This window comes from Chelon labrosus (genome assembly GCF_963514085.1).
Source record: "Chelon labrosus genome assembly, chromosome: 15".
NCBI lineage: Eukaryota > Metazoa > Chordata > Actinopteri > Mugiliformes > Mugilidae > Chelon > Chelon labrosus.
In genome coordinates, this window is record NC_140348.1 from 28,822,854 (window position 1) to 28,847,885 (window position 25,032).

Consider the following 25,032-nt stretch of genomic DNA (forward strand, 5'->3'; position numbering starts at 1 on the left):
ACGTGTCCTGTGAGGGGACAGAGGGCCGAGTGTTGAGCCTTGAGGAACTCCAGAATTAACTGTGATGAGGTGAGTGGACGTTAGACGCCGTAGTGTGTCTCCTTCAGGACGGTGCATGTGTCAAACGTCACCCCGTGTTCAGATGGGGCTGGTTTATGTCCTCTCATCAGTCTCAGTGTCTCATTAACTGTTAAACCTTCGCCTGACGCCGCTCTCTTTCTCAGTTTAATCTTTCTATTAAAGCGCCAGCATCTGTTTGCTTTGATTAACAGACTTTCAGACTGTGTCGGGATGATCGCCGCCCAAATTAATTATCCGCTAGTTTCCTGTTAAAGAAGCGTTTCTCATCAGCGTGGATTGAATTAGATGAGGTCTCCTTCAGCCTCACGTCTGATCCTCACAAGAGGTCACTTTCACCAAAATCCTCTGGGTTCACTCAGACTGATGGAGACTGGTCTGGTCAGAGAACGGGAACGTCCACGTTCTTCCTCTGAGTGAGAACAGAGATAGAACATTTACACCCTGAAAACAGAGGAACTCTCTTTACTCTGATATAAAAACATTTAAATCTTCACATTCACAGTTTAAAGGTTTGACTGAACCAAACAACCACCAGTCATGTCACCTCGTTAAACTGTCTATAAAACTGTATGTTCTACAGAATCTTCTATATGTCTTTATGGAAATGACTCAAAACATCGTTAAAGAGGAAGAACATCAGATGCATGTTCTCCCTGTGTCTGCGTGGGTTCTCTCCAGGTTCTCCAGCTTCCTCCCACCGTCCAAAGACATGCTGGTTAGGTTCATTGGTGATTCTGTCTCTCTGTGTTAGACTGGGATAGACTGGAGACCTGTCCAGGGTGGACCCCCCCTCTAGACCGATGACAGCTGGGATAGACTGGAGACCTGTCCAGGGTGGACCCCCCCTCTAGACCAATCACAGCTGGGATAGACTGGAGACCTGTCCAGGGTGGACCCCCCCTCTAGACCAATCACAGCTGGGATAGACTGGAGACCTGTCCAGGGTGGACCCCCCCTCTAGACCAATCACAGCTGGGATAGACTGGAGACCTGTCCAGGGTGGACCCCCCCTCTAGACCAGTGACAGCTGTGATAGACTGGAGACCTGTCCAGGGTGGACCCCCCCTCTAGACCAATCACAGCTGGGATAGACTGGAGACCTGTCCAGGGTGGACCCCCCTCTAGACCAGTGACAGCTGGGGTAGACTGGAGACCTGTCCAGGGTGGACCCCCCCTCTAGACCAGTGACAGCTGTGATAGACTGGAGACCTGTCCAGGGTGGACCCCCCCTCTAGACCAATCACAGCTGGGATAGACTGGAGACCTGTCCAGGGTGGACCCCCCCTCTAGACCAATCACAGCTGGGATAGACTGGAGACCTGTCCAGGGTGGACCCCCCCTCTAGACCAATCACAGCTGGGATAGACTGGAGACCTGTCCAGGGTGGACCCCCCCTCTAGACCAGTGACAGCTGGGGTAGACTCCAGCAGACCCCGCCCCCCGGAGGACAAGAGGTTACAGAAGATGAATGAATGAATGAACACATCAGACAGAAACATTAGACTAGAATGAGCCAGTGTCAATGTGGATAAATTAAAAGATTATTTTCTCTTAAATCCTTTAAATTCTATTTATTTATTATAATTATTGGTCATATTATTATAAATCTAGTTATTATTTATTTATTATAATTATGGGTCATATTATTATAAATCTAGTTATTATTTATTTATTATAATTATGGGTCATATTATTATAAATCTAGTTATTATTTATTTATTATAATTATTGGTCATATTATTATAAATCTAGTTATTATTTATTTATTATAATTATTGGTCATATTATTATAAATCTAGTTATTATTTATTTATTATAATTATGGGTCATATTATTATTTATTTAAAGTGTTTTAAATCTAACCTGAGGTGTTGTTGTGTTGGTGACCTTCATCCAGCAGGGGGCAGCCTAACACACACAGACGGTGAGGTCAACATGAGAGGGCAACTCAGCCTCACCCGGAAGTGATCGGGTCCACTTCCGGTCCGGTATCATGTCGCTGTCAGAGTCGTTGTCCTCCGTCCTCCAGGACTTCATGTCGGCGGCGGTGACTGAAATCCGCCGCAGAGCTTCTCTCAAACCCGGAAACAGCGGAACGGAGGTCAGTGACGTTACGGTGGCGGTAAAACGACGGAAGTCAGCCGTTAAACCGGGCGGCGGTGGGCGGACTTTCACAATAAAAGCACGTGAAAACTCAGAAGTGAAAAAAGAAGAAGAAAGAATAGAAATATAAGTCAGATGATGTGAATGAAATGAATGATGTTGTTTGTGTTGAAGGAGCTGGAGGAGGTGATGAGGAGGCTCTGTGACGCTCTGCTGCTGCAGCTCACCTCACTGCTGAAGGTCAAAGGTCAGACTCTACTTCCTGTTTGTAGTTTTACTGTGTGTGATTGGTCACGTGTTTGATGTGACGCTCTGGAGCTGATCACCTCCGTCTCTCTGCAGGTGGACCTCCTCTAGACTCCACCCCTCCTGCTGCAGACGCTCAGGTGAACAGCCAATCAGACACCCCTACAGGTGTCCCCAGCCAATCAGAGCAGACTCCAGCTGCAGGCGGTGGGCGGAGCTTCAACTGCTCCAGAGGCGTCCGCCAGCTCTCCGCCCACAGGAAGCGGCGTCCGCTCAGCTGCTCTCACTGCGGAAAAGTGTTCAGGGCCCGGAGCCACCTGAGGACGCACCTGAGGACGCACCTGAGGACGCACCTGAGGACGCACCTGAGGACGCACCTGAGGACGCACCTGAGGACGCACCTGAGGACGCACCTGTCGGTCGGACGCCAGCCGCCCACGTGTCCGTCCTGCGGCGAGACGCTGGCGGCGGCGTGCGGCCTTAGGAGACACCGGCTGACGTGTCCGAGAGCAGACGAGACGTTCAGGTGTGTGGAGTGTGGGAAGGAGTTTTCTAAACGCAGCTACCTGTCCTCTCACCAGAGAGTCCACCTGAAGGACAAACCCTTCACGTGTCCCTCGTGTGGCAAAGGATTCACGGCACGCCACAGCGTCCTCGTCCACCAGCGGACGGTCCACGGAGGCCTGAGGCCGTTCAGCTGCAGCGTCTGTGAGAAGAGCTTCAGCCAACGCAGCGGCCTCAGCGCTCACCTGCAGACGCACTCTGGCGAGCGGCCGCACGCCTGCGACCAGTGCCACAAACGCTTCTCCAGCCGCAGCAGTCTGTCTGTCCACCGCCGCGTCCACACGGGGGACAAGGCCTTCAGCTGCCACGCCTGCAGCAAGAGCTTCAGCGTGGCCGCCAACCTGCGGCGCCATCAGCTCGTCCACTCGGGCCGCCGGCCGTTCAGCTGCGACGTGTGCGGACGCAGCTTCTCGCAGGCGGCGCACCTGAAGGTCCACCGCAGCCTGCACGCCGCCGAGTGGCCGTTTATCTGCAACGCCTGCGGGAAAGGCTTCAGACAACGCAGCGCGCTGCTCGTCCACGAGAGGAGCCACAGTGGCGTGAAGCCGTACGGCTGCAGCGACTGCTCCAAGAACTTCTCCTCGTCCACGTCTCTGAAGCGCCACCTGCTGGTCCACGCTGGACGGGACGTCCACACCTGCCACGAGTGTGGGAAGAGCTGCAGCAGCGCCCAGGTCCTGAAGAATCACCTGCAGCTGCACGCCGTCAGGAAGACGTTCACCTGCGACGTGTGCGGCCGCGGCTACAGCTCGGCGAGTTACCTGAAGACGCACCGGCGCAGCCACTCGGAGGGGAAACCGTTCAGCTGCGCTCTGTGCCAGAAGAGCTTCTCCACGCAGGCCAGCGCCACGTTGCACCAGCGGACGCACAGCGGCGAGAAACCGTTTGTCTGCGAGGTCTGCGGGAAAAGCTTCAGCGTGTCACAGAACCTGGTCAGACACAAACGCGTCCACAGCGGAGAAAAACCCTTCGAGTGCCGCGTCTGTGGGAAGAGCTTCAACCAGAACAGCAACCTGAAGACTCATCAGCTGATTCACTCGGGACTCAAACCGTTCAGCTGCTCCTCCTGCAGCCGCAGCTTCGCCTCCTCCAGGAGCCTCAGAGGACACAGCTGTCAGACCTGTCCCTGAAGACGACGACGAGGACTTAAAACCTTCTCTGGTTCTTTACACCAACACTCTGTTCTTATTTTATTATTCAGGTTTAGTTTTTATTACAGTTTGAATATTTTCATTTTATTTCTGATTCTTGTTTTAAACTTAAACGTTTATTTGAACAACTTCTATTGTTTTCTAGTAAACTGTTCAGATGATTGTCAGCTGCTGGTTGTTTCGCTTCAATGACAATAAAAGAAAACAAATAAATAAATAATAATAATACATTTTATTTAAAAGCGCTTTCCAAGATACTCAAAGACACTTTACATAAAAAGAACATCAAATCAGTAAAACAACGTGAAACAGAACAACACATTTTTAAAAAGAAAAACCTAAAATGAGAAAATCAAACAGAATAAAATTCTAGTATATATATATATATATATATATTATAAAAGAGAATACGTCTGTGTCTCAGGTTTAATGTTCAGTTTTCAGTTATATTTTTACTTTTTCTCTTAGTTTCCTTTTGTTTTATATTTTCATCATTTATTATTTAGTATTAACGCATTCATTATTATTATTATTATTATTATTATTATTAGCTTCATCTTTAGTTGGAATAGTTTTTGTTTTCGTACTTCCGGAAACTTTTACTTTGAAAAACGACGTTGTGACGACGTTTCTTAAACTTGGGGCTTTTATTTTGAAGGGGGCGGAAGTAGGCTCTGTCACGGGGAGGATGTTGGGTTCTCTTCTCGGCCTCAGTCCGTCTGTTGGAGGATAAACTCCGCACACTGACCCGGTCCAGCTGCAGGCCAACAGCCGAGCCGAGCCGAGCCGATCTGATCCGAACTGATCCGAGTTCTCCGGCAGAGTCCAGCATGAACGAGTCGGCGGGGCTCCGGTTCCGGCGGCTGCACAGACCGCAAGTGATCACCGACGAGCTGCCGGAGCATCGACACAAAGGAACCGGGTAAGAGACGACGTATCGATCCAGTCAGCTGATCACAAACCGGAAGCTGAAGCAGGAAGTGAGATGAGCAGCTTCCTGTAGAGAAGACCAATCAGTCAGAGGCTGGAGGTTTGAGACGGATGGATGGATGGATGGATGGATGGATGGATAGATGGATGGATGGATAGATAGATAGATAGATAGATAGATAGATAGATAGATAGATAGATAGATGGACGGATGGATGGACGGACGGATGGACGGATGGATGGACGGACGGACGTGAGAGACATCTCATGATGGTGAAACCACAGATCTCTGTCGACACGTCCTCAACCTCATTGTTGCTAAAGGCAGCGCTGCCGTTGGTTACAGGAGGGTTCAGGGTCAGGGTGACTGTTCCAGGGTGACTGTTCCAGGGTGACTGTTCCAATGAGAACTGTTCCAGGGTGACTGTTCCAGGGTGACTGTTCCAGGGTGACTGTTCCAGTGAGAACTGTTCCAGGGTGACTGTTCCAGGGTGACTGTTCCAGTGAGAACTGTTCCAGTGAGAACTGTTCCAGGGTGACTGTTCCAGGGTGACTGTTCCAGTGAGAACTGTTGGGTCATAATCACCATAAACCAGCAACGAGCAGTGGAAGTGATGCACTGAGCAGCCATGACTTCAACAAACAAGCTTCAGAAAACATGTTGAAGCTCGTTTAAAGTTTGCTGAAACACTGAGAATCTGGTCTGGTCACATGACACTGACCTCTCTGGATGCCATAACACAGCCCATCACCCAGAATCACCGTAGCAACAGTGAAGTGTGGAGGTGGGGGCACTGGAGGACGATGACCTAACCCTAACGTCTTCCAGCTGTTATTACTATTAAATACGTTTAATTAAGTGTTCAGTACCTTTCCTTGTGTCATTCTATATTTTAACACGTAGCTTATGGACCTCTAAGGTTTGCTCAGCGTGTCTCCAGGGTCACATGGTTGATGTCAGGGTCAGATGTCACGTCAGTAGCAGCTTTGTTTGTGTTTCCTCAGCACCTACAGTGGTAAGGTGTTCCAGGTGACTCTCATCTCTCTGGGCGGTTTCCTGCTTCTTCCTCTTCTCGTCATCGTCCTCATCCTGGAGTCTCCGGTCCAGCCCGAGGCCTTCAGGTCAGAACCCAGTCTCTTTAAAGCTCCGCCCCTCTAAGTGTTTCCTCTCTAACGTCTCTGACGCGTCCCGCCGCAGCCTGAAGGAGCCGCCGCCCATGAAGGGCTGCTGGGAGCCCAACCTGAAGCTCCGAGGGGCCCAGAGGCTCTACGAGGACCAGCTGGTCGGACCGGAGTCCATCGCCAACATCGGAGGTCAGTCTGAGGTCAAGGGTCGGGGGTCAGGGGTCAGTCTGAGGAGTCAGGACTCTACTCTAAACCTGTGTCAGTGATGAAGACCACGATGAAGGCTGACAGATGTTTGTTTGTCTCTGCAGATGTTTTGTTTACTGGAACAGCTGACGGCAAAATCCTGAAGCTGATTGGTCGAAGGATCCACACGGTGACGACGCTCGGAAAACCTCCGTGTGGTGAGAGAGTCAGGATTTAAATAAAGTTTAAATTCAACTTTAGGAGCCGCTGTCAAAATAAAAGCTGAGTAAGTTTTGTTGATTTGAGCTGACTGTGATGGTTCCTGATCAGATGGGTGTTAGTTCTCATCCTTTAAATGAAACATGACCTTTACATGACCTTTACATGACCTTTACATGTCCTTTACATGAGCTTTACATGACCTTTACACAACATTTACACGACCTTTACACGACCTTTACATGACCTTAACATGAGCTTTACACGACCTTTACACAACCTTTACATGAGCTTTACATGACCTGTACATGACCCGTACATGACCTTTACATGACCTTTACATGACCTTTACATGTCATTTACACAACCTTTACATGACCTTTACACAACCTTTACATTACCTTTACATGACCTTTACACGACCTTTACATTACCTTTACACAACATTTACATAACATATACTTGACCTTTACACAACATTTACATGACCTTTACACAACCTTTACATGGCCTTTACACGACCTTGACAAACTGTTTCCTGTTGTTGCTGAAAATGAAGCAACTGAAACACGTTGAGACAGGAAGTCAACTTTAAACTTTAAACTATAGTACTACACTATAGTATACTATAGTACTACATAGTACTATAGTATACTATAGTACTATGTAGTACTACACTGCTGTAACTTTAGATTGAACTTTTCATTTGGTCCCAAACATTAAAAAAGTTTATTTAAATGAAACCTTTTAATCATAATTTAAATAGAGTCACATCAGGTATCAGGTTGACCCATGTCGTCTTGATGTGTGTCACATGTATGTGTGATATTTTTACGATGTGGCACTGTCCTGTACGTGTATGTGTGGTACTGAGTGCTGGTACTTGTACTCATTGTTCAGCTCTAGGCTGAGTGTGGACCTACGCTTATCTTGTCTTGAGCATTTTGTTTTTATGTGGCGTCTATTTTCTGTTTACGTACAACTACAGGTGGAAATGAGCTTTTTTCTTTAAAAGGATTAATGGAAGCGCATACTGTCCTTAAACTGAATAAAAAAATAAATAAATTATTTCAGAGACTTCAAAATAAAAGTTGTTAGAATTCTCTTGGTCGAGCCTGTTGACTCTGAGGACGACGGTTTATTCAGCAGTTGTTTGACCTCGTTGTCGTTGACCTCGTTGTCGTTGACCTCGTTGTCGTTGACCTCCAGGCTCCAGGGAGGAGGAGCCTACCTGTGGGCGGCCGCTGGGAATCCGGGTTGGACCCAACGGGACTCTGTTTGTAGCCGACGCTTACCTGGGTCTGTACGAGGTCAACCCCACCACAGGTCAGTGACCCCTGTAAGACTAGCAACATGCTAACAACATGCTAGCTTTAGCTTTTCACGTGCTTGTCTGCTCCCTTCTTTCACTTCCTGTCTTCTCCTTTGAGTCTGGCTAATGCTAGCTTAGCATCAGTAAAGATAGCTTTCTGTGCTGCTGATGTTAAACCTTCAGCGGTTTCTCTGCAGGTGAGGCAACCAGGTTGGTGTCAGGTGGTCAGGTGGTTGCCGGCAGGAAGTTGTCCTTCATCAACGACGTAGCAGTGACGCAGGATGGAAAGAAGGTGTACTTCACCGACTCCAGCAGCAGGTGGCAGCGCAGAGACTACCTGCACCTGATCATGGAGGCTACCGCCGACGGACGGTACGACAACAAGACACACCTGAACAACAACACACACCTGTACAACAACACACACCTGAACAACACCTGAACAACCACACACACCTGAACAACAACACACACCTGAACAACACCTGAACAACAACACACACCTGAACAACACCTGAACAACCACACACACCTGAACAACAACACACACCTGTACAACAACACACACCTGAACAACACCTGAACAACCACACACACCTGAACAACAACACACACCTGTACAACAACACTCACCTGAACAACAACACACACCTGTACAACAACACACACCTGAACAACACCTGAACAACCACACACACCTGAACAACACCTGAACAACAACACACACCTGAACAACCACACACACCTGAACAACAACACACACCTGAACAACCACACACACCTGAACAACAACACACACCTGAACAACAACACACACTTGTACAACAACACACACCTGTACAACAACACACACCTGAACAACCACACACACCTGAACAACAACACACACCTGAACAACAACACACACCTGTACAACAACACACACCTGTACAACAACACACACCTGAACAACCACACACACCTGAACACTCACCTGTTGGTCTGTGTCGTGGTCTCAGGGTGTTGGAGCTGGACACTGAGAGCAGAGAAGTGTCTGTGGTGATGGATCACCTCAGATTCCCAAACGGTATCCAGCTGCTTCCTGATGAGGAGTCTGTCCTGGTGGCTGAGACCACGATGGCCCGGATCCGCAGGTAACTCACCTGAAACACCTGAAACAGGAACTGATTCTCTTTCAAATTAAAAGTCCGTCATATAACAGAACATCAACCACTTCCTGTTTGACTCCTTGCTCCATATTTCATGTGTGATGAACTTACACAACCGGCTCTCTGTTGCCATGGAAACAGGCTTCCTCTGTGTGTGTGGGCAGGTTTTAGTCAGGTAGTGAGGACCCGTGGCTTCAGAGCTTCAGGCTGTTACATAAAGCTGAGTGTGTGGTTGTAGTGGGAGGTGTTGATGTTGTCCACCCGGTTTATTTCTGTCCTTGTGATGGAGACATTTGAAACTTTATAAACATAAACATGAGGAACACAGACCTTTAATCTGAAACACTGGGACTATTAGTCTGACTCAAACATTAAAGCATCGGTGACGTAAATTTCGTCATCAAACGTATCGTCTCCATCTCAGGGTCCATGTGGCCGGCCTCAATAAAGGTGGGATGGACACATTCATGGACAACCTGCCCGGTTTCCCCGACAACATCCGTCCCAGCTCCACCGGAGGCTACTGGGTGTCCATGTCTGCAGTGAGACCCAACCCCGGCTTCTCCATGCTGGACTTCCTGTCCCAGAGACCCTGGATCAAGAAACTCATCTTCAAGGTAAACAGGACGCTGACTGCAGACGGTGTTATTAATCTGGTTATTATTAATCTGGTTATTATTAATCTGGTTATTAGTAATCTGATTATTAGTAATCTGGTTATTAGTAATCTGGTTATTAGTGTTCAGGTCAAAGTTGTGTCTTTGACGATGGCAGAATGTTTTTATTTTATCTGAGACGTTTCAGACTCATTGTTTTCTCTTTTCCTCATCATCCCTCCATCTCTTCCTCCTCCTTCCTCTTCTTCCTCTTCTTCTTCCTCCTCCTCCTCCTCCTCCTCCTCCTCCTCCTCCTCTCAGCTCTTCAGTCAGGAGGTGCTGATGAAGTTTGTTCCTCGCTATAGTTTGGTGGCTGAGCTCCACGATGGTGGCATCTGCACGAGGAGCTTCCACGACCCCAACGGCGTGGTGGCGGCGTACGTCAGCGAGGCCCACGAGCATGATGGGAGTTTGTACCTGGGCTCCTTCCGTTCGCCTTACATCGCCAAACTCGACCTCCGACACCTGTAACGCATTTTCAGTTTGACTCAGTTTGACGTTTCCGCGGAGAACTGAACCGTCCTGGTCCCGTGTGGACGAAGGTCTAGCGCCTCCTGCAGGTTGATGTCAGCTGAGTTCAGTTTAATTTCAGTCCGTTAATTTCTCTTCAGACGTTTTATCGTCTTTGTTCAGTGAGGACGACACAAGTGAACACCACGACATCACTGATTAGCTCAAACTAATTAACTTGTACAGCTGGTTGGTTAGCTTGCTAGCACGCTATCTTGTGAGCTTGGTCATTAAAGTGTTTCCTTCACTCGCTATCCTGCATGTGTTTGGCAGAGGTTAGCGATCAATGCTAGCTTTGTTAGCGTTGTCTGACCTAAAGAGGCTGTGGTCTCATAACATTTCAGTTAAACAAAATGAAGTGTTTATTAGTTCTCAGTTCACATCAGACGTCCATGTTTGTTTGGTTTTCATACATTTCGTTCAAAACAAAAGCTCAGAAATATCAGAAAGGTCTCACAGTAGCTGAAGCCAGCATTAGCATCTTAGCATGCTAATATATGTCTATGTTAGCAAGTTGGCTACAGTTAGCATTTCAACAAGTTCGACAGCTACAAGTTAATGGTAGTTACATCATTTACTACTTTATCTTGTTGACATGCGAACAGCTCCGTGTTCAGACGTCCTGTAGTTTCATTTAAACCGAGAACAGTGTTTTCTTTAACTTATGTGTCACCTGAACGCAGCACAAGTCAGATCAGCTGATGACGTCACATGTCAATCAACCATAGTTCAGGATGAGGATCAAACAGCTGATGATTCATTTCTCTTTTCTCGTTCATGTTTGTTTTGGACTCTCGTCCTTTAAAGGACAGTGAGGCGTTCAGGGTCCGTGTTTGCTTCTGTCTTTATTTTGAATAAATAAATCAGTTTGAATTAATTGTATTCTCTTTATTCAGTGTTAAACTTTAGAATCAGGTCAAACTCTGAACATTTATCCACAGACAGAGAAGGAAACAGTCATGAAGAATGAATGAATGAACATTTTAATGATAGAATCAAGAACCTGTCGACCTCCTCCTTTAACTGATGAGATGATCTAAGTCTGTTACTGTCAGTGAATAATGTTTGACTGGAGCTGTTCCTGTGTCTGACCAGCAGGGGGCCCCACGCTCCGCCTACTTCCTGAAACCAAAGGTTATTCGACTGGTAAACAACAACAACAACAACAACAAGTTGTTTCCATGAGTCAATGATTTAAAAACGTTTGTGTTGTTCTCCAGGTTTAACCAACACGGTGCCCACGGCCACGTGAGTCCCGGGGGTATGTTGTAAAACACTTGTCACCATGGTGATGCCCCTAAAACTGTATTTAACTGTTGTTCTTTTATATCAGTAACACTATGGTGTTAAATAATATAAATTATATTTGTTCACATTAGAGCGAAAGAAAACGTTAAATTTTCACGATGAGTAGGAAAAGAAACGTTTAATAACCGTAAAAGAAACGTGTGTACGTCTCATTTGTTACTATGGCAACGGCGAGAGCCGAAGTCCCGCCCTTCTACTTCCGGTCCACGGGACCTATCTTTCGAAAAAACATGAACGGGAGTTAATGGAGAGATCCTAATTACCTGCCAACACTCCCGATTTATGCGGGAGGCTCCCGATGTTTAACACTTCCTCCTGTCCTGCTCCCGATCTGTCATTTCTCCCGCTATCTCCCGATTTTAAAGTGAAATGAGTCGATGGTGTTTCATGTGTCCTGGTACCTGACAACCTGGCAACCCAACCCAAACACTCCCACTCTGCGTGCCTCGTGTCCCTTATGTCACTGCCTACGTCAGTTCCCGGGCTACACAAAATGAGCAAGATGGAGACAACAAACGAAAAGTAGGCTATGCTTCAAAGTTCCAATCTGGGTGGTGGGACCATTGACTGTGGGTGGGACCATTGACTGTGGGTGGGACCATTGACTGTGGGTGGGACACGTGTCACACCACGCAGATCACCTTTGTCGTCACGTAAAGGTTAGATTATGCTTCCCGTAGTGATCACGCAATGGCCACGCAGTTGCTTGGACGCAGTGTGAGACCGTGATGGTTCTGCGTGGGGTTTACGTGTCGAAATGCATGCCACACCGGAAGAGGGCGCTATGGTTTTTTGTGACTGACCGACCGAGACTCTTGTGACGTATCTCGCCTCGTTATTTACCTTCCGGCTTTTGCCGTAGTCACAGTGAACGATGGACACCGAGACAGAGAGACTGGCGTTGGAGCTCCAAATTATTCAAGCAGAGGAAGAAATACTTCTATTGCAAATTAGGGCACGACAAAGGAGACAATTATGTTTATGAGTGGAAACCGGAAAAGCGGTCTCCAGCGGATGTAGTTAGCGGACCAATCACAGCCAATGCCGCTGCGTTGCTGTTGCGTCGCCTCGACGCGCGTCGAGGATTTTTGGGAGGTGCGCGTCTGGCCCTTGCGTAGGTAGGACGGGGGTCCGCAAGGACGCAATAGGTCCGTAATAGGTCCGTACGCACGGACGCGCTGTGTCAACGCGGAAGCATAATTTCGGCTTTAAGCGTCTCCCATGCGTCTAAACTGTGTCAGGGCGCGGAGGGAAACACGACGTTGTGCTAAACACAAGCAGCAGTGAGGCCCAGAAAGAACCAAGCATCGGGTCATTGTTTCTGAGGCGCGTGATGGTGATGCTGGTCACGAACAACATGCCTTTAGTTTTCTGTGATGACTTCAGTAAAAGTGTGTCTTTATTTTGACCCCATTATTAAAGGGGTTAACTATATGAATTTAACGCAAGTGCTCTACAGACTGGAAATTGCTATTTTGAATTTTATTAATTCACAAACGAAATATGTTTGGTTTCTTCAGTTACAATTAATAATGTACATTTATATTATGTGTGTGGTTTAAAAACTGAAATTTTTGACAGCAAGGTTTTCTGTTGTTATTGTATGTATAATTGTACATTGTATTTTATTGCGATTAAAATTACACACATTTGCCTCCAAGAAGCTGTAGAGTCATTTCAGACGTACGTTGTAGCACATTTCCGCTACCCCAGAAAATCTCCCTCTTTTTCATAGCTCAATGTTGGCAGGTTTTGGTCCCGTTCGAATTGTGGCATGAATTTCACATATGATGTGTGTGAATTTAAAAGATAATTTTTCACGTCAAGAGATAAATTATTTGACGTAAATAAGCTGAACAACATTAGGTTTTGTATGAGATCGCTTAGTGAACTACATCTCTCTAGAGATCCCTAGAGAACTATGGCTGTCTCCTTGTTGAGCTTTACCGTCTTCTTCCAGGACGAAGGCAGAAGCATCAAACGAGGTGACAATCATTATAAATCGGGTCATGTCCAGAGCTGTAGTTACACCAAGGGAGTTTTGGTCGGTTCTGTACGCGCCAGCATGCGGGACTTGTAGTTCGTTTAATTACGTATTTTCCATAGCGTTTTACTGAACTATCTTGAGACAAACTGTGACATTCTTGACATGTAAAATCATTTTTTATTCTGAAAAACAACATATGTATAATCCAAGGCACAAGTCGATCGGGACCAGAAAATAATTTATCTTTCTCCATAGACTGCCGTTCATATGTTTTAGAAAGATAGGTCCCATAACCCGGAAGTAGAGGGGGCGGGACTTCGGCTCTCTATGACGTGGAGAGACGAGTCCCGCTAGCTTGAAGCTACTAGCTTCCATGCTAACTGCTAACTAGCCGCTCTACGGATGTTTTAGTGAAACACGTTAAACTCAAAAACGAACAGATGTAATTATATGTTAGAAGTGCTACAGATGATGTTTATTTTAATATTACATCACTTTGTTCAAAAATGTCACAAAAGTTAATTTGAACAAAAATAAAACAGGTGACTTTCGACAAGGTACGGAGCAATAAACATTTAAATCATTGTTAATATTATAATTCATCAACATGAGCAGACAGTCTCCTCACATATAAGTTATTATTATTATTATTATTAAAGGTGAACTGTGTGATTATGTTATTCAGGAGGTTTGTATCAAACAGCTGGACCTTCGTATTACTCTGGACCCTTGAAGTAGCTCTGGTGACCCCTGAACGGAGCACGGACGTGACTCTGGAGCAATGTTCAGATGTAATGTTAGACTTTCTGACTCAAGGGATCTGGTCGTCTGGAGAAGAACCAGGTTTATTTAGAGCTGAACACAATGATCCATGGACCAGAGAGACCAGAGAGACCTGGACCAGAGAGAGACCTGGACCAGAGAGACCAGAGAGACCTGGACCAGAGAGAGGCCTGGACCAGAGATAGACCTGGACCAGAGAGAGACCTGGACCAGTGGTCACCATAGAGACTACTTCCTGGACCAGAGAGACCTGGACCAGTGGTCACCATAGAGACTACTTCCTGGACCAGAGAGACCTGGACCAGTGGTCACCATGGTTCCACCTCCTGCTTCAGTCAAGGACCAGAAATCACCTCAGGAGAAACAACGTGAAGACTCAGATTAACTTTAGACGGCAGAACAACATAAAGCTTAGATGTTGTTTGATTTAAAAATAAAACCCAGGTACCAGTTGTTTCTTAAGTTTTTGTTTCGGGTTTTAAAATCAAATTCGTGTCAGATTCACTTCCTCTGATTTCTTGATTCATAATCAAACACGAGATACGAGTGAAACCTGTGAGTTTATTTCTGTTGCTGCTCAGATCAAGTTAAACATATATGACACATATAATATAAAGAGAGAGATGATGGAGACGATTGAGATGATGAAGCTGGACGTCCTGCTGCTGCCTCAGGATTTACAGACCAACACCAGGGTCCTGGTCTGGTTCTCCCAGGGGATCAACCAGACCTCAGTGTGACACTGAAACGTCTGCAAACACAAACCAATGTCAGCGTCTCTGAGGCTGTGGACTCAGGATTATGTCTCCTGGAGGAACTGACCTGCTGAAGACGACCTGGAGGCTGGAAGAGACATCTGGACAGGTCCTTGTTGTCCTCTCGTTTGGGACACACGGTCCTGGAGATGTCCAGGTCTACGATGTAACGAAGGCCTCTGACGATCTGAAACAAACATTCATTCAGATCAGCTGACTGAGGAGGAACTCGGTGTCATGTTCATGGAACTGGATCTGACTTCAGAAACAAAGAGAGCGACAGTAGACTTAGACAAAATCAGAATGGAGTCTGGTTTAATGGAAGAACTTAACTCTAGCACATTAGCAACAGTTAGCACAGTATCTTGTTAACATGCTCAATATTAGCATATCACTGTAAACATGCTAACATGCTAACTGACTGACTGATATTGAGCAGCAGTGACCCAGCGGTGCCTTCAGTGGTAATCTGTAAATTAGAGTTGACTTTGGGTGTATTCACACCTGCCTTGTTTAGTTCGATTAAAACGAACTCAAGTTCGTTTCCTTGCTTGGTTCGGACCTTTTTGACTGGTGTGAATACAATCACTCGAACTCTGGTGCGGACCAAACAAGCGGACCGAGACCCAGCTGAGGAGGTGGTCTCGGAGCGGTTCCTACCGAACCCTGGTGCGGTTCCTTTATGGTGTGAAAGCAGCCCGACCTCGATCCGACCCAAGTTGCAAAAATCTACCTTTTTGGATTTGACGAGCTCCCGTAGTTTTCGCGCATCTATCAAGAAGCGTCTGTGTGTCTGTCTGTCTGTGGCACGCATATGTCGCGAACCGTTGGCCCGATTGATTTGAAACTGGGCAGGTGTCTCGCTACGGGCACGAAGATGTGCACTGCTAAGTTTGACGTTGTTTGGATAAGAAATGTAAAATATATCGGTAAAATAGATTTTCTCCGCTCTAATATTTCCAGTTGCCTGATGACAGGTCTAAATTATTGCGCTGGCTCAAACGCTAGATGGTAACCATGGCAACGGAGACTCAACGTTATTTTACAGTTTACAGACAAAACATGAGTGATTTGATCATCTATCTATAAATCAAGAATTTCTTTTAACTTATTTGGTGAGTTTGTGTCTGTCTGTCTGTCTGTGGCACGCTGATTTGAAACTGGGCAGGTGTCTTTGTGGGGAGGAGACATGGGTCACGACAATGGTCACAACTGAAAAATCTTCTTCAGCTCCCACTATAGGAATACATACTTCCGACGGGCACTGCACTAGTTATGGGAAATGTAGGATAGCCCAGTGACACACACAACAGAGAGAGACACGTGAAGCAAACAAACGCAGGTAGGTTAGGTAGAGATGAGCCGTGGCTTAACCGAGCTCTGAGGAGACACGCTGCCTCCTAGATATCTGGGCAGATGTCCAGATATCTCAAATGCTGGAGAAAACACATAAAAATGCAGAAGTATATAAGATTTTTAGTAAACAAATGAGAGAGAGGGGATTCCAGCGCTCAGTTTATAAACCATATTGCTAGCATAATAACAAGTAGACCTACAGTACGCAAAGTCTCCATTGTAGCCTATTTACGTGGGACATTTGGCTTCCTTCTTTACCCCGCCTATACGTTTACCAGCCAATGGCTGAACGACCTTAGCACATGTGTTTTTGTTTATAAATTCTGGTCCGGTTGCAATTAATCACAGTGTGAAAGCGAACCGCACTAAAAAAAAAAAAAGAAAAAAATAATTGGTCCGGACCAAAGCAAGTGAACTAACGGACCTTCCTGGTGTGAATACGCCTTTAGTCTGATCTCCCCGTGACCCCTGACCCTGCAGACAGGGGTGTCGTACCTGCCGCTGCGCTGTGAGGACAGCTGAGGCTTTGAAGAGGAAGGCGTCGTTTGATTGGTTGTTGAAGGCGTAGGCGGCGGCGAGGACGACCTGCTGGAGGCCGAGGTCGTCTCTGCTGACGTTGCTTGGGGCGCCGGGCATGGAGCGGCCAAGATGGCTGCCGGCCACCAGCCTGAGATCTGGAGGAGAGAGAGAGAGGAAGTGAACACATGACGAGGCCTTGAACGCACCGCTGAGACGCCCAGGTCTCCAGAACAGAAGAAGAAGAGTCAGTGAAACCTGGAACAGACGTTTGTCTGAAAGGTCAGAGGTCGTTTTGTTCATCAGTATCACTGATGCTGTGACACAGAAACGCTTCCTGTGCATCTTCTACAGCTTTTAAAGATCATTCTTCATGGATCAATAATAAATAAATGATTGATCCGCTCGATCAGACACAAACACGACAGTGACACAAGAATAAGAGTCTCACCGAGGACGGCGAACAGAGAGACGAGCAGCAGCGTCTTCACCTCCATCCGTCTGAACTTCCTGTGAAGAAACAACTCTGACCACAGATCAACAACCGCCCGTCCAGCAGCCGACGTCACTTCCTGTCAGTTCAGTCACTAGGCGCGTTCGACTTCATGCAGATCTGTGCAGATCTGACTTGACGTGATGCATGCTGGGTTGAACAAGTTCATTTTAACCAATCATATTCGAGGTCTATGAGCATGAACAACCCAGCATGCATCACGTCAAGTCAGATCTGCTCAGATCTGCATGAAGTCAAACACGCCTAGTCACTTCCAGTCAGTTCAGTCACTTCCTGTCAGTTCAGTCACTTCCTGTCAGTTCAGTCACTTCCTGTCATGACATTTATGTGCCTCTAAATAAAGTTGTGACCAGCCAAACGTCTCCTGTCCCAGTCCTCCTTCTTCTTCTTCTTCACAAATAAAACACACAGGAAATAGAACGTTAACATTTTATTAACAAGCATTTGAAATCCAGAGGTTTAAAAAAGAACCAGCCAATCAGAGAGTGGCTCTCTTCTCTAGGAAGTGTGTGTGTGTGTGTTTGTCTCTCCTTTGTGCTAAGCTAGGCTAACAGAGGAGTCACCACAGAAGACAGACTGTTCCTTTAAATTTCTTTCTTTAAGGCTGTCAATCACTGTTTCCATGGAGACCGAAAAAATGCATGTGTTTACATCCACAGTTAATAACAGAAGAAGAGGTTCATCAAATCTACTGGAAATAAAACAGACGAAGAAGAAGAAGAAGGAGGAGGAGACACGAACTTCCTGTCAGAGCTCCGCCCTGTAAATCTTGAGATCACTTGGTTTCTATCACCACGTCCTCCCAGGTGGGTGGGGCTTATTAAACACTCTGATAGAGGAGAAGGATCAAAAGAAAGGACGTCAGAGAAGAAAGAAAAGTCTCCAACAGCCACGCGTGTCTTTCAGGACATCCATCAGACGTCTTAAGATGTCCTGGATGCCCTCATGTTACTTCCTGGTTTATTCAGACAGAGCAGTGGACAGAGCAGAGGACAGAGCAGAGGACAGAGTCTCTGTCTCTGGTCTCTGGCTGTGATTTGATTGTCTAAAGTGAATCTGTCTTTATTTGATGAGTCTGAAGAAAGAAACGATAAAAACAAACAGGAAGTCAACAGCTGCACCTGTCAATCAAACCAACCACCCATGAAGCATTTAGAGCAGCAGCGCCCCCTGCTGTGTGGGGGCTGGCGTTGTGTTTAAAGACTTATTTAAAACAGACGCCCCCATCAGCACAGGAAGTCCTGGTCCCAGCGGTCCCAGTGGTCCCAGCAGGGGCTGATGGGTAACGTCTACCAGTGGTGGTTCTTGGAGAAGTAGGCGATGAGCGCCACGGCCACGCCCACGTAGATGCCTGTCCCGATGGTGATTGACAGCACGGCCAGGAAGAGGGCGCGTCTAGAGCTGGAGCTCGCCACGTGGAAGTCTCCTCTGGAGACGGCCTTGTTGGTCTGAGACGGAGACAGGAGACAGTCTATCAGCCATCAATAACCAGTCATCAATAACCAGTCATCAATAACCAGTCATCAATCATCAATAACCAGTCATCAATCACCAGTCATCAATCATCAATAACCAGTCATCAATAACCAGTCATCAATAACCAGTCATCAATCATCAATAACCAGTCATCAATCACCAGTCATCAATAACCAGTCATCAATAACCAGTCATCAATAACCAGCCATCAATAACCAGTCATCAATCATCAATAACCAGTCATCAATAACCAGTCATCAATCATCAATAACCAGTCATCAATAATCAATAACCAGTCATCAATAACCAGTCATCAATCATCAATAACCAGTCATCAATAACCAGTCATCAATCATCAATAACCAGTCATCAATCATCAATAACCAGTCATCAATAACCAGTCATCAATCATCAATAACCAGTCATTAATCATCAATAACCAGTCATCAATCATCAATAACCAGTCATTAATCATCAATAACCAGTCATCAATCATCAATAACCAGTCATCAATAACCAGTCATCAATCATCAATAACCAGTCATCAATCACCAGTCATCAATCATCAATAACCAGTCATCAATCACCAGTCATCAATCATCAATAACCAGTCATCAATCATCAATAACCAGTCATCAATAACCAGTCATCAATCACCAGTCATCAATCATCAATAACCAGTCGTTTATTTAAACCTAGATCTGTGTGTTGCTCAGATGATGAAGGTGAAGAAGAAGATGTAGAAACCTGATCTGCAGAGGAAGAACTTGGTCATGTGACCCTTAATCAGTTTCCTAATGATGGGACGTCTCCTGAGACACAACGTAGTCTCTGATGAGGACGTCTCCTGAGACACAATGTAGTCTCTGATGAAGACGTCTCCTGAGACACAACTGTCCTCAAGTCTCCAACCGGAGTCAATGCAAAATATAAACATTTTTACTGACACAAACTAAAGAGTCCTGATGTGTGTCCTCTGTCTCTTGTCCTCTGTCTCTTGTCCTCTGTCCTCTCAGGTCAGTCTGAGTCTTAACGAGCTCATTAACTGTTTAAACCTGATTAAACGTCTCGTTGGCTGGAAGCCGCTGCTTTAATCACCGCCTCATTTCCACCAAGATTTAATTACATGTTCTGACCAATCAGATGTCATGCTGACATGAAAGAGGGCGGAGTTATATCAGGAGCTCAGTGTGTTGGTCTCAGATCAGATTATCAGACAGACTGGACACGTCACTGTCGCTGTGTTTCAGTCTGGTGGAGCTGTTCCTGGAGGAGCCCCCCCCCCCAGACCTGTTTGTGGATGGATTTCAGTGTGGGAAGGGTTGCCCATGGCAACCAACCCTGTCTCCTCTGGCACTGTAGGTGTGAAGACGTTGCCATGGGAACAACATCCACAATACATCAGCAACAAGACAACTGACACTGGAACTGATCATTCTATCTTCACCCACAGTTCATTCTATTTCCTGCTCAACAGCACAAAGTCAGCTGAACCGTCAACAGCTACAGACAACTGCAACTACTGTATGTACAGGTACAGACAACTGCAACTACTGTATGTACAGCTACAGACAGCTGCAACTACTGTATATACAGCTACAGACAACTGCAACTACTGTATGTACAGCTACAGACAACTGCAACTACTGTATGTACAGCTACAGACAGCTGCAACTACTGTATGTACAGCTACAGACCAGCTACAGACAACTGCAACTACTGTATGTACAGCTACAGACAGCTGCAACTACTGTATATACAGCTACAGCAACTGCAACTACTGTATGTACAGCTACAGACAACTGCAACAACTGTATGTACAGCTACAGACAGCTGCAACTACTGTATGTACAGCTACAGACAACTGCAACTACTGTATGTACAGCCACAGACAACTGCAACTACTGTATGTACAGCTACAGACAGCTGCAACTACTGTATATACAGCTACAGACAGCTGCAACTACTGTATGTACAGCTACAGACAACTGCAACTACTGTATGTACAGAGACAGACAACTGCAACTACTGTATGTACAGCTACAGACAACTGCAACTACTGTATATACAGCCACAGACAACTGCAACTACTGTATATACAGCTACAGACAGCTGCAACTACTGTATATACAGCCACAGACAACTGCAACTACTGTATATACAGCTACAGACAGCTGCAACTACTGTATGTACAGCTACAGACCACTGCAACTACTGTATATACAGCTACAGACAGCTGCAACTACTGTATGTACAGCTACAGACAACTGCAACTACTGTATGTACAGCTACAGACAACTGCAACTACTGTATATACAACTACAGACAACTGCAACTACTGTATGTACAGCTACAGACAGCTGCAACTACTGTATATACAACTACAGACAACTGCAACTACTGTATGTACAGCTACAGACAACTGCATACACAACTGCAACTACTGTATGTACAGCTACAGACAGCTGCAACTACTGTATGTACAGCCACAGACAGCTGCAACTACTGTATGTACAGCTACAGACAACTGCAACTACTGTATAAACAGCGACAGACAGCTGCAACTACTGTATGTACAGCTACATACAACTGCAACTACTGTATGTACAAAGACAGACAACTGCAACTACTGTATGTACAGCTACATACAACTGCAACTACTGTATGTACAAAGACAGACAACTGCAACTACTGTATGTACAGCTACAAACAACTGCAACTACTGTATATACAGCTACAGACAACTGCAACTACTGTATGTACAACTACAGACAACTGCAACTACTGTATGTACAGCCACAGACAACTGCAACCACTGTATGTACAGCTACAGACAACTGCATACACAACTGCAACTACTGTATGTACAGCTACAGACAACTGCAACTACTGTATATACAGCCACAGACAACTGCAACTACTGTATGTACAACTACAGACAACTGCAACTACTGTATGTACAGCTACAGACAACTGCAACTACTGTATGTACAGCCACAGACAACTGCAACCACTGTATGTACAGCTACAGACAACTGCATACACAACTGCAACTACTGTATGTACAGCTACAGACAACTGCAACTACTGTATATACAGCCACAGACAACTGCAACTACTGTATGTACAGCCACAGACAACTGCAACTACTGTATATACAGCTACAGACAACTGCAACTACTGTATGTACAACTACAGACAACTGCAACTACTGTATGTACAGCTACAGACAACTGCATACACAACTGCAACTACTGTATGTACAGCTACAGACAACTGCATACACAACTGCAACTACTGTATGTACAGCTACAGACAACTGCATACACAACTGCAACTACTGTATGTACAGCTACAGACAACTGCAACTACTGTATATACAGCCACAGACAACTGCAACTACTGTATATACAGCCACAGACAACTGCAACTACTGTATGTACAGCTACAGACAACTGCAACTACTGTATGTACAGCCACAGACAACTGCAACCACTGTATGTACAGCTACAGACAACTGCATACACAACTGTAACTACTGTATGTACAGCTACAGACAACTGCAACTACTGTATGTACAGCTACAGACAACTGCAACCACTGTATATACACCTACAGACAACTGCAACCACTGTATATACACCTACAGACAACTGCAACTACAGACTGTGCCCACTGGACCCCTCGGCTTGATGTTGCCATGACATCCAGTCCATTTCCTGACTGTAGATCAGTTATATAAGGTTGTGGCTCTTTGTCAGGATGTTCTGTTGATATTATGTGTTCCCTGTAACCTGATTATAATCTTTACCCTGAAACCAGGTCTGAGCCCTGGACCGGGTCTGAGGCCTGGACCGGGTCTGAGCCCTGGACCAGGTCTGAGCCCTGGACCAGGTCTGAGCCCTGGACCAGGTCAGATAACTGTCCATCTGTTTGTACCTGTGTTCACAGCTGACGGGTTAAAGGTGTCTCAGTTTCTCTGTCTGTTCCAGATTTTGGAACAAGCTGGAAAGTCTCTCTGAGGACAGGTTGTCATGGCGATGAGCTGAAGTCTGACAACATTTGAGCGTCTGACATGCAGTACATGTCCAGTGTCTGTCTGTGAGTCCTCACCTCGTGCGACAGGTAGAAGGCGGCGATGCCGAGCGGCCAGAAGCAGCAGAGCATGGAGAAGACGCTGAGGCCAAGGTGATCTCTGGGAGGCATCATCAGGAAGGCGTCCTCGCTCTCTGATTCGCTGGAGTAATCACTCTGAGGAAACACCACACACTCACTAACATGCTCCTCTCGACATTCACACACAGCGGCTGGCTAGTTTCCCTACTGTTTTATGACAGTGAACACAACACGATAATGAGAATAGATATCTTCTATATATTCTGACACTTTGAACTTTTATTGTGAAAAACCTGACATGTCAGGCTAGGTTGTGTTGAAATGAGTAATCTCTGTGCCAGCACTCCACCCGCCACCGCTGTAATCCCAGAATTAGAGCCCCAGAGTAGATTAAAGCTGGACTCCAGCACCGAGCGTCTGAGGCTAATCGTCTCTAAAGCGATTGGCTGTTAGCTCGCCAAATGTGCCGCTCAGATCAGAGCGCTGCAGGTCACTAATCTCATTCTGCTGGAACTAGCGGGAGGATGGAAATGTGGAGGTGAGCTGGGCTAATGGTTTCCCTGTATTTACTCTATGCTAAGCTAAAAGTCAAAGTGTTCAAGCTACATATAACTACAGACAACACAGTGACATGTAGTGTTTGAGACAAGGCTGTAACTCCAGCTAGCCTCTGGCTCAATTTAAATGAGGCTGCAGGAGAAAAAACAACCAGGCTAACAACTTCCACCTGCCCTCAAGCTTTGTGCTAAGCTAGGCTGAACATTACAGACTCCACAGAACAAAGACTTTGAAAGCAGTTTTAGCTTCTAGGATCAGTTAGCTTGTGGAATAGTTAGCTGCTAGGTTTAATTAGCTTCTAGGATCAGTTAGCTTCTGGAATAGTTAGCTGCTAGGTTTAATTAGCTTCTAGGATCAGTTAGCTTCTGGAATAGTTAGCTGCTAGGTTTAATTAGCTTCTAAGTTCAGTTAGCTTCTGGAATAGTTAGCTGCTAGGTTTAATTAGCTTCTAAGTTCAGTCAGCTTCTGGAATAGTTAGCTGCTAGGTTTAATTAGCTTCTAAGTTCAGTCAGCTTCTGGAATAGTTAGCTGCTAGGTTTAATTAGCTTCTAAGTTCAGTTAGCTTCTGGAATGGTTAGCTGCTAGGTTTAATTAGCTTCTAGGATCAGTTAGCTTCTGGAATAGTTAGCTGCTAGGTTTAATTAGCTTAAAGAGATCAGTTAGCTTCTGGAATAGTTAGCTGCTAGGTTTAATTAGCTTCTAAGTTCAGTTATCTTCTAGGCTTTATTAGCTTTTGAACACTGTTAGCTTTTTAAACCAAAGAGGGTTTCAGGCCGGGTGTTGTAAAGCGTCTTGAGACAATTTATATTGTTATTGATGCTTTAGAAATGGAATTGAAGTGAATAGCTTAAATGCTAAGTTAATCTCTGGACTCAGTTAGCATAGAGTTTGTCACAGCAGGTGGCGCTAGCTTCAAATAATGTTGCTGTAAATGGACCTCCGTCCTCACCTCCAGCTCCTGGAAGTCGTCGTCGTCATCAATGTCGTACGACAGCGTATGAATCTTTGCATCGTCTCCAGAAAAGTCCAGAAACTTCCCGTCGGCAAACAGCAGCACCTCCTTGGAGGAGGAGGAGGATGAGGCGTCGGGACCGAGCCCCTCGATGAAGGTGGTCTCACAGCAGTCCCCTCCCCCGGCCTCCCCCCACGCTCGTAGGACGCTGTCTGGGCACAGGAGGAGGCCGGGAGCCGGTCTGAGGTGGGAGTCAGGAGGCGTCTGGTGGTGGAGGAGGGCGCGGGGGTTGAGGAGCTGGGGAGGACCCCTGCTGTGCTCCTGCTGGAGGGGGGTACCGACCACCACGTGGGCCTGGTACTGAGGAGCCGAGTAGACCGGCTCCACCAGCAGTCTGTGGGTGCCGATGAGAACGTCTCCTCCTCTGGGGGAGGCTCTCCTCAGCTTAGAGGAGCTCTCAGCCTCTCCTCCTCCCTCCAT

At 46.3% G+C, this 25,032-nt stretch overlaps 4 protein-coding genes across 5 annotated transcripts; 2 read left to right on the plus strand and 2 right to left on the minus strand.

The window, feature by feature from the left end:
* The first annotated feature begins 2,114 nt into the window (after positions 1–2,114).
* Positions 2,115–4,353, plus strand: LOC311500788 (uncharacterized protein). Its single transcript, XM_084562381.1, has 3 exons — positions 2,115–2,182; positions 2,359–2,431; positions 2,527–4,353. Exons 1-3 carry the CDS (start codon positions 2,117–2,119, stop codon positions 4,122–4,124), a joined length of 1,737 nt encoding a protein of 578 aa, XP_084418507.1. The 5' UTR covers positions 2,115–2,116; the 3' UTR covers positions 4,125–4,353.
* Positions 4,354–4,545: 192 nt separating this feature from the next.
* Positions 4,546–12,041, plus strand: apmap (adipocyte plasma membrane associated protein). Of its 2 annotated transcripts, none has more exons than XM_084562464.1 (9): positions 4,546–5,067; positions 6,081–6,197; positions 6,274–6,389; positions 6,512–6,604; positions 7,815–7,931; positions 8,115–8,289; positions 8,916–9,050; positions 9,490–9,682; positions 9,983–12,041. In XM_084562464.1, exons 1-9 carry the CDS (start codon positions 4,976–4,978, stop codon positions 10,190–10,192), a joined length of 1,248 nt encoding a protein of 415 aa, XP_084418590.1. In that variant the 5' UTR covers positions 4,546–4,975; the 3' UTR covers positions 10,193–12,041. The 2 variants fall into 2 exon arrangements, with proteins under 2 accessions (XP_084418590.1, XP_084418591.1); XM_084562465.1 differs by lacking the exon at positions 4,546–5,067 and adding an exon at positions 5,073–5,860.
* A 1,950-nt stretch (positions 12,042–13,991) lies between these two features.
* Positions 13,992–17,789, minus strand: cst7 (cystatin f). Its single transcript, XM_084562494.1, has 4 exons — positions 17,388–17,789; positions 16,916–17,094; positions 15,132–15,251; positions 13,992–15,060 (listed from the first exon to the last, which is right to left on the minus strand). Exons 1-4 carry the CDS (start codon positions 17,431–17,433, stop codon positions 14,980–14,982), a joined length of 426 nt encoding a protein of 141 aa, XP_084418620.1. The 5' UTR covers positions 17,434–17,789; the 3' UTR covers positions 13,992–14,979.
* Positions 17,790–18,695: 906 nt separating this feature from the next.
* On the minus strand, positions 18,696–25,032 carry syndig1 (synapse differentiation inducing 1; the record flags this gene model as incomplete). Its single annotated transcript, XM_084562493.1, has 3 exons — positions 18,696–18,898; positions 23,040–23,177; positions 24,550–25,032. 3 exons carry the CDS (start codon positions 25,030–25,032, stop codon positions 18,740–18,742), a joined length of 780 nt encoding a protein of 259 aa, XP_084418619.1. The 3' UTR covers positions 18,696–18,739.